This window comes from Mirounga angustirostris, unplaced genomic scaffold (assembly GCF_029215605.1).
Source record: "Mirounga angustirostris isolate CCGP_5_RB_7025 unplaced genomic scaffold, mMirAng1.0.hap1 SCAF_4, whole genome shotgun sequence".
NCBI lineage: Eukaryota > Metazoa > Chordata > Mammalia > Carnivora > Phocidae > Mirounga > Mirounga angustirostris.
In genome coordinates, this window is record NW_026991712.1 from 48,979,290 (window position 1) to 49,002,649 (window position 23,360).

A 23,360-nucleotide genomic window follows, 5' to 3' on the forward strand; every position below is an offset into this window, starting at 1 on the left:
TTTTTGCTTTTGTTTCCCTTGCCTCAGGAGATGTGTCTAGTAAGAAGTTGCTACAGGCCAGGTCAAAGAAGTTACTGCCTGTGTTCTCCTCTAGGATTTTGATCCTTCCCTGTCTCACATTTAGGTCTTTCATCCATTCTGAATTTATTTTTGTGTACGATGTAAAAATGTGGCCCAGTTTCGTTCTGCATGTTGCTGTCCAGTTTTCCCAACAGCATTTATTGAAGAGACTGTCTTTTTCCCATTGGTTATTTTTCCTGCTTTGTCAAAGACTAATTGACCATACAGATGTGGGTTCGTTTCTGGATTTCCTATTCTGTTTCTTTCATCTGTGTGTCTGTTTTTGTGTAAGTACCATACTGTCTTGATCACTACAGCTTTGTGATATAACTTGAAGTCTGCAACCGGGATGCCTCCAGCTTTGCTTTTCTCTTTCAAGATTGCTTTGGCTATTCAGGGTCTTTTGTGGTTCCATACAGATTCTAGGGTTATTTGTTCTAGCTCTGTGAAGAATGCTGGTGGTATTTCGATAGGGATTGCAGTAAATGTGTAGATTGCTTTGGGTAGTATAGACATTTTAACAATATTTGTTCTTCCAATCTGTTAGCATGGAATGTTTTTCCATTTCTTTGTGTCATCTTCGATTTCTTCCATAAGTGTTTTATAGCTTTCAGAGTATAGCTCTTTTACCTCTTTTCTTGGGGTTATTCCTAGGTATCTTATGGTTTTTGGTGTGATTGTAAATGGGATTGATTCCTTGATTTCTCTTTCTGCTGGTCCATCACTGTTGTATAAAAATGCAACAGATTTCTGTACATTGATTTTGTTTCCTGTGACTTTACTGAGTTCGTGTATTAGCTGTAGGAATTTTTTGGTGGAGTCTTCTGGGTTTTCAGTATAGAGTATCATGTCATCTGCAAATAGTGAAAGTTTGACTTCTTCCTTGCCAATTTGGATGCCTTTTATTTCTATGGTTGTTTTAGCTATATTGTAGTTATGTAGGACAATGTCCTCACTCATAGAAAATATATACTAAAGTTTGTGTGATGATGGAGCAGTAGGTTGACAACTTACTCTCAAATAATTCAGGAAAAAAAATGTACTGTGTGTGCATTCTTTCTGTGAGCTTGAGATTATTTTCTATATAAAAAGTGTAAAAATATAATCTCATTCTGTGTCTTGCATATACGAGTCCCTGATACAGTTCAAAGTTTGTCTCATTTTCTTTATTGTGATTGAATCCAACTTAAATTGAAATACAAAATGTTTAATGAACATAAATCCAATACATGTGGGAAAACAAAAGAGATCTGTACTAGTATTTACACTCTTTAATCTTTTTAAGAGATAACAACTTCAGCATACACTTAGACCTTTCACCCCTATGAGATAAATAAATTAACAATCTTCAAGATAATCAGTGCTATGTAGACTTTTTTAGTCTACTAAAGTCCAATTTATAGCACAGAACTGATGCAATACTGTAGCAGAAACCATAAATTACAAAGTAATAACTCTCATGCAAAGTAATTAGAATCCTCATTACACACCCCTTCAAACAGAACGACATACTTTCCCTGAGGAAACAGACTTCTTTCTCCTACTAAGATACTTTACAACATGCCTTTCCAAACTAAATAAACACCTTTCCATCCAACACTGGTATTTTTAAAACCGTTAAAACATCTGGTTACACAAGTAGATTTAACAATTATTCCTTTAAGAAGAAACCATTTTTAAGAGATAACTTATATTTTACTTGTTACATTAACTGATAGTGCATTTAATTACAAGCAGCAAGATAATCACCAAAGATATCAAATAAAAACATTTTAAAACGTTCAATTCATTAAATATTTCCTAGATGGCAATCTCCTGCAAGGCTTAAGCTAGATGCTGTAAGGGAAAACAAAAATGCCCAAGGTATCAGCATTAGACTTCAGGAGTTATCTTCTGCAACCAAGTACAGCATTATTACACAATTTACTGATACTCAGTTATCCTATCAAAAAGACTATGGCAGAATAATTTGAATTATCAAAATCTACATCCAGAGGAGGAATGGTGTCTGAAACAAAGTAACAAAATCAAGGAAACTCAGCTAAACTTCCCTCAGATGACAGAAGTGTCCCATGTGTTCAAGTCTTAAATGTGGTTAATAGTGTCACTCCACTTGCACCAGAGAGAGCAGAAGGACCTTCACCATCCTCCTTCACCAAAAACAAACAAAAATATATAAGAGACAATAGGTTAAAATGAATTATCAAGAGCCAACTTAAAAAATTACTTGTGAGATTTAGGGACATGTATAAAAGGGGAGATGGCTTTGCCATGGAAATGGGTTGGAGGGTTTGTGGATGGATTGTGTATTTATATGAGACCCAAATAAATATTTTCCACCACTTGACAGAACAGTGACCTACACAGGATTGCTCCCTGCTCTGTTGCCAAAACACAGGGGAAAAGTAAGCAACCTATATTCCTCATGCCCTTGGGCTGCTCCCCCGTCTGGTACCTTCCAATCTGTTAGTTTCAAACCATGTCAATAAACTGGCAAGAACTGCATCTAGTCAATTATTAACCTGTTTATCATTAACATTACTGCATGAGTGTGATATAGGGCATAATTCATTAAACAGTCATTGATATCCTGAGGAATTTCCAACAAAATTGGATGGCTTAATTTTGAGCTGTGGAGTAGACACAGTGAGTAGTTATATCCCACCCCTCCTTAATGCCCATATCGTTCATTTTATTAAAGGTACCGTGCAATGGGGATCAACAACATAATCAAAACAAAAATTCACTTTAAAAGGAATAAATTGGAATGATATCAAGACATTAAGCAGACTCACTCATCTAGAAAAAGATATCACAATCTTATCATTCTGGAAAAGATTTTAATTTTTTTGACCAAACATTACTGAGAGATATGACTGATTTAATTTCTAGGGCAAGGGATACTTTTTAATGCTTTCGGAAGTTTCCCGATGCCTGCCATATTTTCACATAAGTTGAAGCAGATGCATTTTGTGGGTCTCAACACACGTCAAACAATTGTTTACTGCTTGAATGCCCATGAGTGCAAATCTGAGATGGATGAGTTATGTTAGTTTGATTACAGAGATCTGATCTTTTTTGTGGTGCTGAAGCTGAGAGCAAAATGGTACCCGTAAATCAGAATTCTAGGAAAGAGCTGTTTGCAGGGATTTTTGTGTTTTGTTTTTTTCTCCACAGACATGTTTGGGGTGGTCCGCTGGTGACAACTTTTAACGGAAAGAGGCTCTCACTTTTCGGCCCTTCAGAGGCTGTGGCGGGCGGTGATTGCTCAACAAAAAAGCCGCTGCTTCGCCCTCCGCCGTGCAGAGGAGAGTGCGGAATGTGGCCAACTGTTAAGAAAAGAGCAGAGTGGGCTTCAGCACAGAAAGTCACACCAGTGTTGGTGAACTGCCCTCCTAGAAAGTTATGAGACATACAGCCTCTCCTCTACCAGGAACTAAAATACTGCAGGAAAAGTGTTCTAAATTATGAGTCATATATATAATAAAACACCACTTCTGCTAAGTTCTCACTGCTATACAAATACCTGTGGTTTCAAAAAATCAAGTACATAAGGATTCTTTATCTGAGGATCAAAGTAATATGAGGAAACAACATTTAGAATGTGGTTCAAAGAGGACATATCTAGGAATCAGAGAATGTCACATACAAAGGCACAATGGGACGGTGGAAAGGTCACTGTATTGGCTTTCAGAGACAGGTCCCAGTCCTGGGTCTGGCAGACCAGCTGGGTGACCTTGGGCGCTGCTCTTCAGTTGCCCCATCCATAAAGTGAAGCATTGGATTATATGATCTCAATGGGTAATATTGGAATGTAACTCTCAGAATTACATTGAACACACACTAGTACTCCAGTACAACATGGCCTCAATTTTCATGGCAACCTTGTGGTGCTCATCCTATAGAATTTTGATCTTTTAAGTACTGTTTTCCTTAAGCAATAATTTTGCTCTCACCATACTTGAGCCTTGCAAACAACTAACCATGGTAAACATGTGGGCCCTTCAACCTCTGATAATGTTTAAATACAATTTCAGGGATATAGGCATATTTCTCATCAAAAGGGCTTACTTTTTCTTATTACAGAAAAATGCTGTTACAAACTTCATACAACACACAAAGTACCAAGAAGAAAATAGAAATTACTAGTAATCACATCACAAGATATAATCACAGTTAACATCATGGAGTGTATCCTTCCAGATGTTTTTATATACATAAACACACGAACGCACACGCACACGCACAACATGTTTTATTATAAAAACAGGCTTAACTATCATGCTCCTTTGAAACCTTATTTTTGTACTTAATACATATCCTATATATCTTTGCATGTCAATAAACATAAATCTATGCCACTATTTTTAATTGCTGAAGTTTTCTACTCTAAGCATGTTGTATAAATTATTTAACAATTCCCTGGTGATTTAATACTATTTATCAAGATTTAGCACTGGTCTATAGTAGTAAAATGAAGACTGGGTAAACTAGCTGAATAATTCTACTTTCTTGAAAATGTTCACCAAAAATCTATTACCAATTAACTCAAGTAGGTTTCTGGTGTTTGTTTTCCTATTTCGTTTGAGCAAAGATAAATTATTAAATTATTGAAAATAAAAGCCTCCATTCTTGGGATGCCTGGGTGGCTCAGTTGGATAAGCGTCTGCCTTCAGCTCAGGTCATGATCCCAGGGTCCTGGGATTGAGTCCCACATCGGGCTCCTTGCTCAGTGGGGAGCCTGCTTCTCCCTCTGCCTGCTGCTCTCCCTGCTTGTTCTCTCTCTCTCTCTGACAAATTAAAAAAAAAAAAAAAAATCTTAAAAAAAAGCCTCCATTCTCTAAGCTGTGCTAGTCACCTAAATGCAGAATCAAGCAAATTCACACTAGGATAGGGGCACCTGGGTGGCTCAGTTGGTTAAGTGTCTGCTCTGCCTTCAGCTCAGATCATGATCCCAGGGTATGGGATAGAGGCCCACATCAGGCTCCCTACTCAGGGGGAGTCTGCTTCTCCCTCTGCCCCTCCCCTGCTTGTGCTCTCTCTCTCTCTCAAATAAATAAATAAAATCTTTTTTAAAAACTCATACTAGGACACATCTATTAAGTTTCCGTCATCATCATTTAGTTGAAGCCTAAAACATTTCTTGTACAGTACTAGCCAGGATGGGAGGCAGAGGTGATGGAGGTCCTCCATAGGCAAGAGTTTGTCACCGCACTCCACGGAGATAGGTTCATGCATCATATACAAGCAGCCATCTCTTTCTACAGGCGATACTTTGAGGGGTCTTTTAAAGGGTATCGATATGGGCAAGATAAGACAAATAGTTACAACTTACTATTACTCATATTTCATTAGACCAGATTATAGCTAGAGCCAGATGAGATTTGAATAATTCTCTGGTAAAGTCAAGCAGCAGAGGTAAACAAAATCTAACCTCTGGAGCCCCAGGGAAAACACTCAGCCTTCCACAGATCATGGGGACCAGGTCTGTCTGGAGTGGCCTTTCCAGCTGGCTGTGCAGGAATGCCAAGGCCTGAATCAGGGCACCAACTCGCTGGCCTCAGCAAGTACAACTTGCCTCCCACTGAAGCTGCCCATTCCTCTGAAGACCTTGGCTATTTTTTTTTAAGATTTTATTTATTTGAGAGAGAGACAGCAGGAGCAGGGAGAGGGACAGAGGGAGAAGCAGGCTCCTCACTGAACAGGGAGCCCGATGGGGCTCAATCCTAGGACCCTGGGATCATGACCTGAGCTGCTTAACCGACTGGAGCCACCCAGGCGCCGCCCCCCCGACCCTCCTTTGACTCCTCTGCAAGTTGATCATGGCTCCCTACCTCTGTAACACCTTAACCTCGCTGAAATTTACTCTAGATCTTTCTCTGACCTGCCTGCACATTTTGGTGAAACTCACTGAACCTGCCCTGATGTCTCACCAAACCCCTTCCCATTCTGGCTCTGGGTCTCCCTCCCAATCACTCAGCCCAGCTAGGTAGACCCTGCATCTGCCAGTCCCTGCTCAGATTTGCTTCTCTTGGCTCTGGTGTCCTCCGCCGCCGCACTAACCTCAAAATGCACACCCTGGCTGGCCCTTACCAGTCTCATCACTCTCTGGGCCCCTGGGCTTCCTGCAGACAGAAAATCTGCCGCTCTGTCACGAAGGCTGATACCATCTACACGAGTCCAGGCAGGAGTCTCCCCAGATCAGCCTGAAGGCTGAGGTGGGTATGACTTGTTTTGCTGTTTTTCTTGGCTCTGATACTGAAATGTTAACGTCCTTATAGAGCTACCCCAGTGAGCAGAAATACTCTTTTCTAATGTTTTGTAAATAGCTTTGCTTATGTCACTCTGGTGCTCAGATGTCTAATAGCACTCCACCGCCTGCCAAAGCTGGATGATAATAAAAGTAAAATCTCTCTTACAGAACACGGTGGGCCAGGTATTGCCCTAAGTCCTCTACATACATACCTCATTTAATCAATGATATCCTCTTATCCCCATTTTCAAGATGAGGAGCTTGAGGGACAGCTAGGAAGTTTCAGCAAATAAGCCATCTGGCATATAAGTCATGCACTAACCACAGCACTATACGGCATCTCTAACTTTTTTTTTTTTCCTATTTTCCCCTAATCTCTTTTCATGAGCTTTTTATTATGGAAACTTCCAAACATACATAAAGCTAGAAAGAGCAGCAGCATAAATCACTACAAACTCAGCACCCAGCTTCATCCATCACTAACACACAGCCAATTTCATTTCATCTACACTCTCACTCATTCTCTCTTTCCACCTCCCATCCTGCCCAAACTGGATTATTTTGAAGCGAGTACTGAATATCATGTCATTTCAGGTGTAAACACTTCAAAATCGATCTCTAAAATATGTAACATTTCTAACTCTAATAAGGTCCCCAAAACAAACTGGTTAGCCTGGCTTTGGGACCACCGGGTCCCGACTAACTAGGTTGTCTCCGATTACTGCCACACACGGGGCCTACTCGAAGCCAGGTTTGTGAAGGGTGGCCCCAGAGCATCTGAATGAAGAGACTTTGGGGTGATTCTTAAAACTTCAGGTTACTGAACCCTACCCCAGACCTTCTGAATGAGAATTTCTGATAATGCCCAAGGATTCACAATTTGACAAGCTTCCCCAGGTGATTGTTGTATACACTAAAGTTTGAGAACCTTAGGTACAAAGGGGCCCACATTTTCTGCACCTCCTTTTCTTGCCTTTATTTATGGTGTTCCTTCTTGAAACTGCTCCCTTTCCTTTACTACCTCCAACCAGTCACCGCCCTTTCCCTGGCCCATATATCAGCTCTTTCATGAAGTCTTTTCCGGATTTCTCCAATAAAATAGTCTCTCCCCTTTTAAACTCCCTTTACACTTTATTTCTCTTACATACCAAGCACAGCCACTGTGTTACCATTTTTTACGCATTTATTTTATCTTGTCTATTAGATTATAAACTACTTGAGGACAAGGGACATTTTTAACACTTCTTTGTATCTTTTGCATTATGCCTTGCAAGAGTCAGCAATTACTAAACAATTCTAGAACTGACTTGCATTGTCTCCTATAATTTAGAACTTTAATGTCAAAGCTAATTATATGGAGTTTTTTGGCATAAGTCAAAATTAATGTTCAAGTGAATGAATTCTTTCCCCATTTCATATTTAGTCTAAAGATGAAGAAGAAGAGTATTCCTAGATCATTATCATTAATTACATAATACAGCATTTTACTATTTTAAAAGGACATTAGGTGTTGCTTCCAGATCTGTTGGGCTAAGACCCTACAGACAACCTCCCTGTGGAAAACAACTCTAAAACCCAGACACGAATACAAAAAGCAACAAGTCACAGGTACTGGAGAGTGCACAGAAGCAGAGGGACTCAGGTGGATAGCCTGTGCTTCTCTCATGCAAAGGAGAGCTGGGAGCTCTACAAGTGAGTTCCTGTCTCCCCAGCTTCTCACCTGAAGCTGAGTAGAGTCTGCAAGGTGCACAAAGCTGCAATGGAACACACCGGTCTTACAAGCACAGAGCCAGAGAGAGGATACTCAAACTCTATAGCTAAGAACCACACACGCTGTACTGAGACCACAGCTGCTGCACAAGAAAGAAAATTAAGAGCTCGAGCCCTGCCAGAAAAAATTACCTACTCACACAAGGGAAATAATATTCATCAGAAAAAAATAACTAAATCCAGAATCAGCACAACTTCATGTTCATCACATCTAGAATACAATAAAAAATTACTTAACATACAAAGAAGCAAGAAAATGGAACACATTCTCAAAAAAAGAAACATCAAGAGAGTCTGACCCAAGATGAACCAAATTAGGAACTTACAAGGTTTTTTTTTAACAAGGATTTTAAAATGACTATTTTAACTACCTGAGGGTTGTACATTTTTTAAAAAAGCATCTTTAATGCAGAGTAGTGAGAAGTCTCAGCAGAAAAATAGATATAATAAAAGAGAACCAAACTGAAAATTTAGAACTAAAATATAGAACTGCTAAAACAAAAAATTACCTAGATAGACTTTACAGTCAAACTGACATGACAGAGGAAAGAGCGAATGAACTTGAATACAGATCAATAGAAATTATCCATGGTGAAGAACAGAGATTTTAAAAAAATATCTAAAAAAATAGTCTTGGTGAAATCAGAGAGGGAGACAAACCATAAGAGACTCTTAACTCTAGTAAACAAACTGAGGGTTGCTGGAGGGGAGGTGGGCAGGGGGGATGAGGTAACTGGGTGATGGGCATTAAGGAAGACACAGGATGTGATGAGCACTGGGTGTTATATGCAACTGATGAATCACTAAACTCCACCTCTGAAACTAATAATACACTGCATGTTAATTAAATTGAATTTAAATTAAAAAAATTTTTTTTAAATAGCATCTTGGGGATCTGTTAGATGATATTAAAAGTTTAAATATATGTGTAATTGAAATATCAGAAGGAAAGGAAAGAGAAAATGGGGCACAGCATACATAAAAGTTAACTCATAAGTCATCAAAAACTTAAATGTGAGAGCTACAACCATTACTTAAAGTATGAAAAAAATATTTTGTGGCATATAGTTAGGCAAAGATTTCTTAAACAGGACACCAAAAGCACAAACCAGGAGTAAACTGATAAAAATGGACTACATCAAGGTTAAGAACTTTTGCTCTTCAAAAGACAGAGTTTTAAAAAAAGGCAACCAACATGTTGACTGGGAGAAAAGTTCTGCAAAACATGTATTTTAAAAAGGGCTGATGGTATACAGAACCTTTGCAATTCAATAATAAAAAGACAAACACCCAAATTAAAAAGGAGCAAATGATTTGAACAGATATTCACAAAAGAAGATATACGCACAGCCAACAAGCACATGAAAAAACGTTCAACATTACTAGTCACCAGATAAAGGCAAATTTTAAAAATCACAGATACCCATTAGAATGGCTAAAGTTCAAAAGACTGACAACACCAAGTGTTGACAAGGATGTGGAGGAAGTAGAAATCTCATATATTGCTGGTGAGAATGGAAGATGGAACAGTCACATTAAAAACCAATTTAGCAGTACCTTATACAATTAAACATGAAGATACCACATGACCTAGTAAATCTAGGTCATGTCTAACTTCACAAAACATGAAAATATGTGTCTACATGAAAATGTATATGCCAATTATTCCTAACTTCCAAATATGTACAGCTATTATCCATAATAGCCCAAAACTGGAAGCAACCCAAATATCCATCAATTGGTAAATAGATTTTAAAATAAGGTGGTATATCCATATCATAGAATATTACTCAGTAACAAAAATTGTCAGTGAATCTCAAAAACATTATGCTAAGTAAAAGAAGTCAAACACAAAAATCTACATACTGTATGATTCCATTTAAATAAAATTCTAGAAAAGGCAGAATCCGGGGCGCCTGGGTGGCTCAGTCGTTAAGCGTCTGCCTTCGGCTCAGGTCATGATCCCAGGGTCCTGGGATCGAGCCCCGCATCAGGCTCCCTGCTCCGCGGGAAGCCTGCTTCTCCCTCTCCCACTCCCCCTGCTTGTGTTCCCTCTCTCACTGTCTCTCCCTCTGTCAAACAAATAAATAAAATCTTAAAAAAAAAAAAAAGGCAGAATCCGAGTGACAACATCTCAGTGACTGCCTAGGGCTATCGGTGAGGAAGGAGATGGAGTGCAAAGAAGCGTAAGGAAATTTTTTGGCTGAGGGATCTATTTTATATCTTGATTTAGTGGTTGCTGCATGGTAATATACAACAACAAAAATCATCAACTGCACACTAAAACTCATGAATTTTATTGTATGGAAATCTCATAACAAATGACAAAGAGAATTTTTTTAAAAAGAGTGTAGAATCAAAAGCAAATATCCTGCACATTGAATTCAGCAGATGAGCAAGCCAATTTAGATAATTCAGGATAACCCAAAGAAACTTGGCAGAACAGTTAGCCTTCCAAAGAGAATGACAGATCTGCTATCAAAACTATCTGAAAACAGCGTATCTGTTTACTGGTCTGGCAGTTAAGTTAAGCATTTCAATAAGTGACTCTGGGGACAAAAATGGGCTTGAATCAAATAAAAGAAAATGAAAACCATCTGGTTTGCCCTTTTGGTCAAACAGTGACTGGGAAAGAAATAGCAGTAGAAAAACCTAGAAAAAAAATGGCACTAAAAAAAGAAGTTAATCTTCATAGCTAGTGACATTATATGGTAGAATTGGAAAATCCATAAAACAATGTGTCCGAGGGACTTCAAAAATAAAGAGCTGCCAAAATTGAGATTAGAAATTATCTTTTGGAAAGTTACTCTTAAGTAAGTGGTATACACAAAAGACATGTTCATTTCACTTTATAGAAAAGAGGTAAGCAACTGAATAATCATCTCAACCCTCTCATGTTTTGGATTTTCTTAACCTTTTTATTTTAGAACAGTTCTAGATTTACAGAATTATTGCAAAGATAGTACAAATAGTTCTCATAAGCCCCATACTCAATGTGCCCTATTATTAATATCTTACATTAGTATGGTACATTTTTCACAATTGGTGAACCAGTATTAATATGTTATCATTAACTTAAGTCCATCCTTTATTCAGATTTCCTTTGTTTTTACCTAATGTCTTTTTCTGTTCCAGGATCCCACCAGGAAACAACTTAGTAGTCATATCTCCTTGAGCATTTCTGGATGATGACAATTTCTCAGATTTACCTTGCTTTTGATAACCTTGACAGTTTTGAGGAGTACTGATCAGCTATTTTGTAGAATATCCCTCAGCTGGGCTTTGTCTGATGTTTTTCTCATGGTTAGACTGGGATTGGCCTTCTGAAATACCTTTGGCTTCATTTTTTAACTCTTAAAGTCACCATAATATCATATTAGAATAATTTGGATTAATATTATTATTCAGATAATCATTTCCATCTGGTTAAAAATGAAAATGTCTGGGGCGCCTGGGTGCCCAGTCAGTTAAGCGTCTGCCTCTGGCTCAGGTCATGATTTTGGGGTCCTGAGATCAGCCGTGTCCAGCTCCCTGCACAGCGGAGAGTCTGCTTCTCCTTCTCCCTCTGCCCCGCCCCCCTGCTTGTGCTCTCTCGCTCTCTCTCTCTGTCTCAAATAAATAAATAAAATATTTTTAAAAAATGAAAATGTCTGAAAGTATTCATGCTAGAGTAGATGTAAGTGAATTTAAGTAGATCACAGTGAATTATCAATCATACTAAAGCTCTAAAATATAGTTATTATTTTATATATTCTACCTTATAAAAACCACACTAATAATTAATATTAATTAATTGAGCCTCAAATTAGATACAGTAGTGAAACCACAGCTAGGTAGGCATAATTCCTAAACTTACAGCAGGTCATTTTTGATGAAGAGCTTTATGTATTTTAAGGAACTAAATTATATATTTTGATATATTCTCTTCCAAATGGCAGGTGGATTTTAAAAAGTTATTTTCCAAGTGGCTTTAAGGGATTAAAAATATCCTTGAAATATGAGGGAAAACATGATCTCCTATTATTACTTACTACCTTGTTATAATTTATTAATTCTTACTCTTATCTTGTTCAAATTTAACAAAGGAATATAAAAGTGAACAGTTTAGCACATGGAGGAAAGAAAAAATGTACTCCGTTTGTAAGGTCACTGAATCAGTGACAGGTCCTTTTTCTCATGACACAATGCATCTTATTTATGATGGGAAAAGTCACAGGAATTTCCATGTCAGTCAAGCTCTGGACTTCAATCCAGGCTTTTACAAAATATTTTGATTAGTATGTCCCAGATTATTATTTGGCTTTAATCCTAAAGATAAGGCCAACAGAAGTTGGATGTGTTCAACACCCCAAGGGAAAATGTTACCTGACATGACCTTGGTAAAGGTGAACCAGCTCTAGTCCTTGACTGGGAGTAAAAATTAAACAGCTAGGCAGGTGGGCAAGCCCAGAACAGAAGCACTTGATTAGCTGCAAAAACTACTAGACTATGTTCTTGCTAAGATTGTGCAGCAAGTAATTCAAAAAGGAAAACAAAAAGCAAAGAAAACCCACCTAGTATAGCACCCACAGAAGACATCGCATCCACCTGTCAGATGGGTCAGTCACACAGGTCGTAGACCCAAGCCGAGTTTCCGGGCATCAAAGAGAGCCTGAGCCTGCAGACGGCTTGCAGACTCAATACGTTAATCAGAAAAACAAGTGAGGAAATGTCTTCACTAAAACAGCACAGGTAGGTACCCAACAGCATCTCAGTAAATGCTTAAAGCCCCTCAAGCAGCCCCACAAAAGTTTTGTCGACAAAAGAGAAGAGACCCATTGCTGTTGTCACTGCTCACTTTCTGATTGCGACATCATCTGTAGGAGGAGCAGGTCTAAGGACTGAGGTCAAAAAGAAGAAAGTCCCCTTCTAAGAGTAGCCCTTCTCCTGATTTTCCCGTTTATATACCAACCTGTTTATATCTCAGCCCAAAAAAGAAAACAATTATAGCCTTTAAATTCCCTCAGTGTCTGTATGCACATTATGTTTCAAAGACTGGGGAGAGAAATCATCTAATCACAGAAGGTCAAATAAGAAAGGGACATAAGTTTTACTGGGTCCAACTACCTATCTGATTAATGAAGGGAAAACACAGGCTTCATCATGCCCCAGAAATTAAGGGCAGGACTTTTTTTTTTTTTTTTTTTTTAAGTTTTGGTCCAGTTTCCTCTAGTAAATCAGGATCAACCTTGAAGAAGTGACATACCTGTTGAGAGCTGATATTTATAGGTTGTTTTAAAACGATCCATGTGACACTCTCAAGAAGAGGCGGGACTGTAAGGGAACCAGGATATGTCCAGTAGTCCCAGGACGGAGGAAGCAGAGATAATGGGTCAAAATTTGTGAATCGCGTTTGTTTACCCTGGTGGAGAAAACAGAATTCCCACAAATTACAATGGGAGAGCTTTACAGAGCCCTCAAAAAAAACAAAAACAAAAACAAAAACAAAACACATGCATCCAATGAAAGACTATCTTACTGGAATTCTTCAACTCATGGAATTATTTAGTATCTGCCTTTGTATCTTAAAAAAAAAAAGTTTCTACCTTAATCTAAAAATTTTAGATGAGGTAGCATATTAGATTTATTTATTTAAGAAGCACAAGATTTGTTTAAAATGTGTTGCAGTTAGAGCGCCTGGATGGCTCAGTTGGTTAAGCGACTGCCTTCGGCTCAGGTCATGATCCTGGAGTCCTCGGATCGAGTCCTCGGATCGAGTCCTCGGATCGAGTCCCGCATTGGGCTCCCGGCTCAGCAGGGAGCCTGCTTCTCCCTCTGACCCTCCCCCACTCATGCTCTCTCTCTCTCATTCTCTCTCTCTCTCAAATAAATAAAATCTTAACAAAAAAAAAAGTTTAAGATGTGTTGCAATTAAACGCTGATTGTGCAACACTCCAATACCAGAAACTAATCATGCATAGATTTATTAGTAATGATTTTAGATAATTTAAGCCCCTTCATCATTTTCAAAAGACAAATGACAATAGGTTGATTCTGCTCTATTGGTCGAGTATGTTCCAAACCTGCTTCAAAGCAGATAGCATATGCTCTAAAGCTGAAGTTATTAAAAGAAGGTAAGAAACTTCAGGAGAGAACAAGGAATACATTAGTCATTAGCAAATAATATTTCATTTTACCTTTTCTTTAATAGAATCCAAAATGTCAGTAATCTTTTGCAGCTGAGAATTATGTTCACCAATCTGAAAGCACGAAATTTCAAAAGAAATAGTTACTGTAGCAGAACAGGTCTGGTTCACTCCATTTCAGTCACTGGTTTTGAACTGTTTTTTTTTAAAAAAAAAACCTACGCCCAGCCCAGAACAAACAGAGATTGTTTTATAATGAAGCTGTCTTTTACCTGCTGGCTTTATCATGCCAGAAGAATCAGAACAAGGTAATGTTACAGGCTGCTTGGCTGAATTTTAAGCTTGATTCCAAAACTAGTAGTAACAGCTACATAGTTTTTCCATTTTATGAATGTTTAAGATACAGGTTAGCTTAAGAGAAAACTCCCTTAGGAAACTCTAACATAATACCTGCACTATTCAACCAGATGTGACCTTCAGACCCTAGATCCAAACTGGCACTTGTGACGTCAAAGCATTAAAAGAAAGTATCTCCAGGGACACCTGGGTGGCTCAGCCTTTAGGCGTCTGCCTTCGGCTCAGGTCATGATCCCAGGGTCCTGGGATGGAGTCCCACATGGGGCTTCCTCCTTAGCGGGGAGCCTGCTTCTCCCTCTCCCTCTGCCCCTTCTCCTGCTTGTACTCACTCTCTCTCTCAAATAAATACAATCTTAAAACAAGAAAAAGAAAAGAAAAGATCTCTCACTTTCAGCCTACAATGATTTGAGGTCCTGCACCAAGACATATTATCATGACTAGAAATCATCATCAGAAAAATATATGTACCTCTTTTCATTATCTGGGATGTCCTGACTCTACCTAAGGTTTTAAGTCCTTCAGGATTCAAGTATAATCTCTTGCCTCACTCACATTCCACGGCCACCAGCGGACTTGGCAGCCAAAGGGAAGGAGCCGCAACCATTCATCCCACCCTCCATTCTGCCCTATACTCCCCCAGTCCCAGCCCCACCGAGTTCCAACATCGCACGCAGAGTCTGGTGGCAGAGCAAAAGCGCCCGCCCTACAAGAATGCGGTCACAGTGGGAGCTGAGCGGCCCAACCCACCCACGGGGATTTTAACAAGGATACTTACTTCACTACGTGTGACTATGAGACAAAGGAAAAGACAACAATTTTTAAAAACTGGTCAGTGTGTTTGAGACAACAAACCACCGTGGTAAAACTAGCGCTTCAAGGATCAGGGGCGTGAACTTAACTCTGTCCTGTGTCTCTAAATACTGTTTAATCAGGAAGAGCCTATAATAAAGATTTTCTTCTCAGAATCTCAACTGTTACTCCAACTATTGTTGCGGCTCCCGCTGCCGTTTCTATTCACATAAAAATGATCAATGGACAATAAGAGGAGACGTAAGACGATTCTCCTACGATACTCCTAAGGTAGTTCTGGGCTATTAGGTAAATCATCAACTAATACATAAATGTTTAATATTAATTTCAAAAGGAAAACATTAACACTTAGAAGGAGTTTACTATTAAAAATGGTAGACTATCCTTTCCACAACTGAAACTCTTTATCCAACATGGCTGATGAATTATTTAAAATGCAATCAGGGGATTCTCACCTGTAAAAATACTCCCAAGACAGCTAGTCCATCTGGCTCATGAGCTGCCTCAACAAAGCTGGGGTATTTGTCTGAATTCCAATGAACAACATGGAGCTGAAAGGGAGGTATGCAACATAATTCAAATGTTATCTTTTAAAAGTCCTTAAAAACATAAATGAAAATAAAATATTTATATAGATGTTCCTGGGCTGTGCACTCATGTGTATAATGTATTCTTCACAGAATCCACCTATTTGCTGTTGTCCAAAAGCCAAAGACATATACCATGGCCACTGTAGTCTATGGTATACTATGGGAAAGTCTACAGCACTAGTTAGAATGTTCTGGAGCATCCTGCCAAGCCCCTCTGGCCCGAGCAATCTCCAACCATTGCTCCTGAGTGACTTAAGGCTTCTTCCTAGCCTTCCAAGGGTGGGACTGCAAGAGAGCAGCCTCAGGTCAGATCCCAGCTGGTAGCAGAGTCCAAGAAACAAGCTTAGGCTCACAGGAAGAGGGAGAAGTCAACCAAGGGTTTGCAGTGACGATTCTGCTGCCAAGGACAGTACCAACTGTTCCTGAAACTGCCTAGTCAGATGTTCACCACTATACTTGAAGGCTTTTTATGACTTGAAAGTTCAAATTCTCCTTAAGAAAACTATTTTAGGCAGTATTCACACATGTATTGCCAGCTATAATTATGTTTAGATCCTTTGCTGATAGCAAGTTTTAATAGGGACAAAGAGGCTTTGTCTAGGAACAGGAACTAGGAACCAGACATGTCTGAGGATGGAAATGAGAGGCAGCTGGTGCCGAGTTAAGGGAAAGGAAAGAAGGGGAGAGGGAAGGAGTTGGAGGACCTGGAAGTCTAGAAAATAGAAAACACTCCTACTTCACAACACTGCCCTCTTGCAAGTGGCCTCCTGCAAAAACCAAATGAGTCCTATATGTTCTGCCATTGTAAACAGTACAATAACCCAAACACACAAACAACTGTGAAAGACTATAGAATAACAATAAGGCAGAAATCCACCTTGGAGAGATCTTCACTCCTGATTAAGGGGAAGAACACACTAAGATAGACGCCAAAGGGCAATATGCCATGCTCAAACAATTTGGCCAAGATCGTGAGGACACCATGTTGTCCAAGAACCCCTGCATGAGGGACTGACTTCAGATTAAATCACCTTTCAGTGAATCCTTTTGGCACCTCAGGGCGGAAACACATATGAAGGGTTTCATGCACAAATCACCTTTCTAGCTGTCCCTTAAAAGAGAGAATTGAGTATGTTCAAAGACATGGTTTTAATCCCATGCTTTAAATATAACTTCATATCTTATAGGCAACTAATATGGGGGAATTTCTGGATAAATAAGAATTATCACAACTATAAATACATGAGCTACAAAACCATAAAATAGTCCACCATCTATAAACAATCAAGGAAGTTTGTGGGATATGCAGACTGAAAATACAAAGGTGGATCCCTGTGGTGCCATGTTCTAAGTTGGTGTGAGATAGTTGGAGGAGGAACGAAACCTTCAAAACACTGGATGATGAAACAAAATTCATTTGGCTTACATGAGATAGAGACATTCCACTCTAAGGGAGGGGCTGAAAAGAACACTAAAGTTGTTTTCAATGGCTCTATGCCAATCCATCAGCTCACTTATTAAGAGATGACACCAAAGATATAAAAAGATGTGAAATGATGTCTTTAGGTTCACAACAACAACTGATTAGAAAATGAATATGTAACTAAAGAGAGATGAATCTATATATCCTTTTGCTGATTAAAAAAACAGCAACTATTTAGGGGTGCCTGGGTGGCTCAGTCGGTTAAACATCTGCCTTCAACTTGGGTCATGATCTCAGGGTCCTGGGATCGAGCCCAGCGTTGGGCTTCCTGCTCAGCAGAGAGTGTGCTTCTCCCTCTGCCCCTCCCCCACACTTGTGCTCCTATTCACTCTCTCAAATAAATAAAATTGTTAAAAAAATAAATAAAAAACAGCAACTATTTAGAATATTATGGGAAACTAGAGCAAGAAGTTCTTTTTTTTTTTTCAAACAAGTCTTTCTCTCTCCCACACACCTTGCCTAACTGGCACAAATAGCTTCAGAGGGAATGATATCACTTGTATTAGCGTTTGTATTTGGTTTTTTGGAGTTTTGGGTTTTTTGGTTTTTTTTGTTTTTTTTTAATTTTATTATGTTAGTCACCATACAATACATCATTGGTTTTTGATGTGGGGATCCACGATCCATTGTTTTCGTATAACACTCAGTGCTCCATGCAGTACGTGCCCTCCTTAATACCCATCACCGGGCTAACCAATCCCCCCTCCCCACTCCCTTCTAAAAGCCTGTTTGTTTCTCAAAGTCCATAGTCTTAATGGCTTATCTCTCCCTCCAATCACCCCCCCATTTTTCCCTTCCTTCTCCTAATGCCCTCCATGCTATTCTTTATGTTCCACAAATAAGTGAAACCATATGATAATTGACTTTCTCTGCTTGACTTATTTCACTTAGCATAATCTCCTCCAGTCCCATCCATGTTGATGGAAAAGTTGGGTATTCTTCCTTTCTGATGGCTGAGTAATATTCCATTGTATATATGGACCACATCTTCTTTATCCATTCATCTGTTGAAGGGCATCTCAGCTCTTTCCACAGTTTGGCTATTGTGGACATTGCTGCTATGAACATTGGGGTGCGTACGGCCCTTCTTTTCACTACATCTGTGTCTTTGGGGTAAATACCCAGGAGTGCAATTGCTGGGTCATAAGGTAGCTCCATTTTTAAATTTTTGAGGAACCTCCACACTGTTTTCCAAAGTGGCTGTACCAACTTGCATTCCCACCAACAGTGTAAGAGGGTTCCCCTTTCTCCACAACCTCTCCAACATTTGTTGCTTCTTTCCCTGTCCATTTTTGCCATTCTAACTGGTGTAAGGTGGTATCTCAGTGTGGTTTTGATTTGGATTTCCCTGATGGCTAATGATGATGAACATTTTTTCATGTGTCTGTTAGCCATTTGTATGTCTTCTTCAGAGAAGTGTCTGTTCATCTCTTCTGCCCACTTTTTGACTTGATGATTTGTTTTTTGGGTGTTGAGTTTGAGAAGTTCTTTATAGATCTTGGGTACCAGCCCTTTATCTGTAGTGTCATTTGCAAATATCTTCTCCCATTCTGTGGGTTGCCTCTTTGTTTTGTTGACTGTTTCCTTTGCTGTGCAGAAGCTTTTTATCTTGATGAAGTCCCAAAAGTTCATTTTTGCTTTTGTTTCACTAGCTTTTGGAGATGTATCTTGAAAGAAGTTGCTGTGGACGATGTCAAAGAGGTTACTGCCCATGTTCTCCTCTAGGATTTGGATGGATTCCTGTCTCACATTGAGGTCTTTCATCCACTTTGAGTTTATCTTTGTGAATAGTGTTAGAGAATGGTCGAGTTTCATTCTTCTGCATGTGGCTGTCCAATTTTCCCAGCACCATTTATTGAAGAGCCTGTCTTTTTTCCATTGCATGTTTTTTCCTGCTTTGTCAAAGATTATTTGACCATAGAGTTGAGGGTCCATATCTGGGTTCTCTATTCTGTTCCATTGGTCTATATGTCTGTTTTTGTGCCAGTTCCATCCTGTCTTGGTGATCACAGTTGGGGTTTTTTTTAAAGATTTTATTTATTTATTTGACACAGAGAGAGAGCACAAGAAGGGGGAGTGGCAGGCAGAGAGAGAGGGAGAAGCAGGTTCCCCGCTGAGCAGAGAGCCCGCTGTGGGACTCGATCCTAGGACCAAGGGATCATGACCTGAGCTGAAGGCAGCCGCTTAACCAACTGAGCTACCCAGGTGCCCCAGCATTTGTATTTGAATTAAAACTCAAACAAATAACAAACTCACATTTCCTGACTAACAATGACAGCCTCATTGATTTAAGTAAATGACAAGAAGTCGTAGCCACAACAAAAATGGAAATGAGAAGTTTCTTCCCTGTTGGAAAATAATTTCTTTTTTTTTTTTAAGATTTTATTTATTTATTTATTTATTTATTTGAGAGAGAGAGCGAGCATGAGCACAGGGAGGGGCATAGGGAGAGGGAGAGAGAATCTCAAGGAGACTTGGTGCTGAGGGCAGAGCCCAATGGAGGCCTCGATCCCAGGACCCTGAGATCATGCCCTGAGCCAAAATCAAGAGTCTGACCCTCAATCACTGAGCCACCCAGGTACCCCAATAATTTCTAAATAATAGTATTATTCAACTCCAGCATTTTTAACTGCATACTATTGATATGTAAATTATGTTTAGCATGCCAAAAATCACCATTAATGTTAAAATTATAGTTTTACTATCAACGACATATTTAATATGCTTATTATATAATCTGTACAAACTGTAATCAGATGAATTTTAAATATGGAGTGGATTATTAGCTACTTTTTATAGATGCATACCTCTTAGGATAAGGTTTTCCATTATTTAGATCAGTTTAATCTCTCTATATAATGTTACAAATCATCAGATTAGACCCAAAGTTAAGTTTTTACATGGTACACTTTAAATGGTTTTTTCCTTTCATTTCTTTTCTTCTTCTTATTTTCTAAGAGGGTACAACTCGATGATAGTCATGAAGTTAGGTACAAAAGAGGCTGGAAAAACGAATCTAAGAATCATTTCTACAGCTGAGCACAAAGGGATTTTTTTGAACCTGAAACCAAATGTCAGTGATTCCCAAATACCTCCAGCTCCATCCTGGACGTCTTCCTTAAATTCCAGGTCTGTATACCTAACAGCCTTCTTGAGCGTGAGCTAGACTATCTAATAGGCACCTCAAACTTAATGTGTGCAACAACAGAAAGTCAACTTCTCTTGGCGACCTGCTCCTCCCTGGAATTGCCCATCTGAGTAAATGGCAGAACAAGCCTCATGTTTGCACAAGCCAAAGTCTTAGGAGTGTTTTTAGACTCCCTCTTTCTTCTTTCACTTGTGACACCTGTTTCACTGGCAAGTCCCACTGACTTTCTTTCCCAAACATATCCTGGACTCATCTACTCTCTTCATCTCCACCACCCCCATAGCCCAAACCACCATCCTTGCTCATTTGAAATACTTCCATAACCTTCTAATTTGTCTCCCTGTTTCCACATTTGCCCAACCTCTTTTCCACACAGCAGCTAGTTATATTTTATAAAATATAAAGTAGAACATGATATTCCCCTGCTCAAAATCTTCCGTTGTCTTTGTCTCAATACATTAAGGATAAATTCCAAACTTCTCACCTTGCCCTACAAAGCCCGACAAGGCATGGTCCTTGCCTGCCTTCCTAGGACACAGCCTATAACCTCTCCCTCATTAATTCCAATCCCAGAAGCAACGTCTTAGGGTTTTTAAACATACCAATGTCATTTCTGCCCGAGGTTATCTGTATTTGTTATGCCCATTCGCTGAGAAGCTATCTAGATTTTCTCATGGTGAGTTTTCCTAACTATTCAATCATACTACCAGATCCCATGGTATTGTTCCTATCAAGGAACTTACCATATACCATTTATTTATGTGTTTATTGTCTACCTCTAACATCCCACCAAACCCTGAGGTCTGACCCAGACTCCCTCATTCTCCATCAGCACAATGACGCCCCCCCCCAAACCAAATCAATCAACAAATCCCACCGAAGATGTAATGGCCACCAGCACTCCAATTAACTGCACTATCATCTATTACCTGGAACTTCCCTCCTCCTCACTGACTCACTTATCCACTCCTGCTTCAACCCAATTTATTCTCAAACTGTAGCATGAATATTTTTAAAATGCAAATATGATCACTTCACGATTCAAAGCCACTTAATGGCTTCCCACCACACTCAGAATTAAGTTCACAAGCCTTACCATGATTGATCTTCATAAAATCAGGCCCTCCAGCCTTTCCAACTTTACCTCTGGCACCTCTCCTCTTTGTTCTTCATGCACTAATCCCACTGGCCACTCTGTTCTTCGAGTATGTGATGTGCTTTTCCACCCCAAGTCCTCACACATGAGTCTATGCAGGGCCCCTGCTATATCCTTTGTCTGGCTCACTCCTGCTCATCCTTCAGGTTTAGGGTTGAGGGACCCTTCACAGGGAAACATTCCCTGGCCCATCCTTACTTCCTTCCAGCACTCCCTTCAGGATGAGCAAGAGTAAGCTGGACAAAGATGGGCGACATAGTGGGGTCACAGTGAATTCTTAAAGAGTGAATGAAGTCATGAACAAATAAAGAAATAAAATAAGAAAAAGCCTTAAACACATATTAAAGAATATGTGTTTCATAAGTTGACTGAAGTATGAAACTTCAGTCAAAGCTTAATCTACTTCAAAAAGGAAAGTCTATAAAGATGTCTCTTGCTCTGCAGGTCAGAACTCTGAGCCTCCGGAAAATTTCAGGATAGGAGTGCCCTTTTCAAGAAACAACTTGCCAGCTCAGATAAAACTTCTCTGAAAGTATACTTTCAGGTTTATGACACTAGAAAGTATCACCATAAAGCATTGTAACTAATTTTTCTTAGTTGCTTAGGAAAATTACAAAGCCATAATCCAAAACCAGCTCAATTCCCATAAAACCTTCCAGATTTAGAACAATGTGTTCAATTCAGAACACAAAACTTTAGAAAGCAACATGAAAACTATTCAGCAGATGATATAAACTGAGGCACCATACAGATTCAGGAGTCCCACTTTCTAATTCTTGGCATCGTTTATCCTGTGCCATGGAACACTTTGGATATACATTTTATTCCCCCATCCTGAAAACAGAGCAGGTCCCATACCCTAAGCACTTGGCTTCAAACAAAAGTGTTTTAAGTAGACAAATAGATGATTTGGTTGATAGGCTCAAAGAATAGATGTACATGTTAATGGAAGAGCAAAACTGGAAAGTTCTCTTGGTTGGATTTCTCTGAACAGCAGAACTATAAAGGAGTGTCTAAATTCCATAGCTCAGTAACCATGAGAAAATGAAAAAGAACTTTACTTGCCTGGTAATGCTCTGTTTCACCTAGAAAACTCACAAGCCAAATTACTGTCACTTAAAAAGCTTTGGTTGTGTCATACAATAATTCACTTTCATCTCATGGAAAAGTTGGGTGTTAGCAATATTTAACAGTATTAAAATTTGAAGTATATTATGCTTTGTCATTTAACGGAGGATTAGAAAAAGTAGGGTTTTATTACTGAATATAGTTATAAAGGAGTAACTTCCCAATTAAAAAAATGTCAGTGAATGCTTTATTGTGTTATGACTTCAATAATTAACAGAGATTCCCTTTTAGACCTGTAAATATAGAGGTAATGTAGAGTTTAGGAGAGTTTGTCTTCGTTTCTTTTCCCTATAAGGAACTTTACCATTTACTATCACTTCTACAAAATATGATATTAGTATTCACCTGTGTCTGGACCACAGTTGGGCCCAAATCAAATGTCTCTTTCTCTGCCTTCTTCCTGGACTTTCAGGAAACACAACAGATATTCTAGAAAGAGTTTGTAATTTGGTATCAGACAGATCTGAGTTTAAATCCATC

General features: G+C 39.1%; 1 protein-coding gene across 4 annotated transcripts in view; it reads right to left on the reverse strand.

Annotated features, from left to right (window-relative positions):
* Positions 1-1,199: 1,199 nt before the first annotated feature.
* CA13 (carbonic anhydrase 13) overlaps positions 1,200-23,360 on the reverse strand; it is a 34,807-nt gene continuing 12,646 nt past the window's right edge. For 3 of the 4 annotated variants that reach the window (XM_054512548.2, XM_045896294.3, XM_064588148.1), the window contains 4 exons: positions 15,831-15,926; positions 14,260-14,322; positions 13,329-13,484; positions 1,200-3,389 (listed from right to left, as the gene is read on the reverse strand). In XM_054512548.2, the coding sequence (XP_054368523.1) occupies positions 3,270-3,389; positions 13,329-13,484; positions 14,260-14,322; positions 15,831-15,926 (435 nt within the window). In that variant the 3' untranslated portion in view covers positions 1,200-3,269. The remainder of the gene's footprint in view (positions 3,390-13,328; positions 13,485-14,259; positions 14,323-15,830; positions 15,927-23,360) is intronic. The other variant, XM_064588149.1, reaches the window with a different exon arrangement.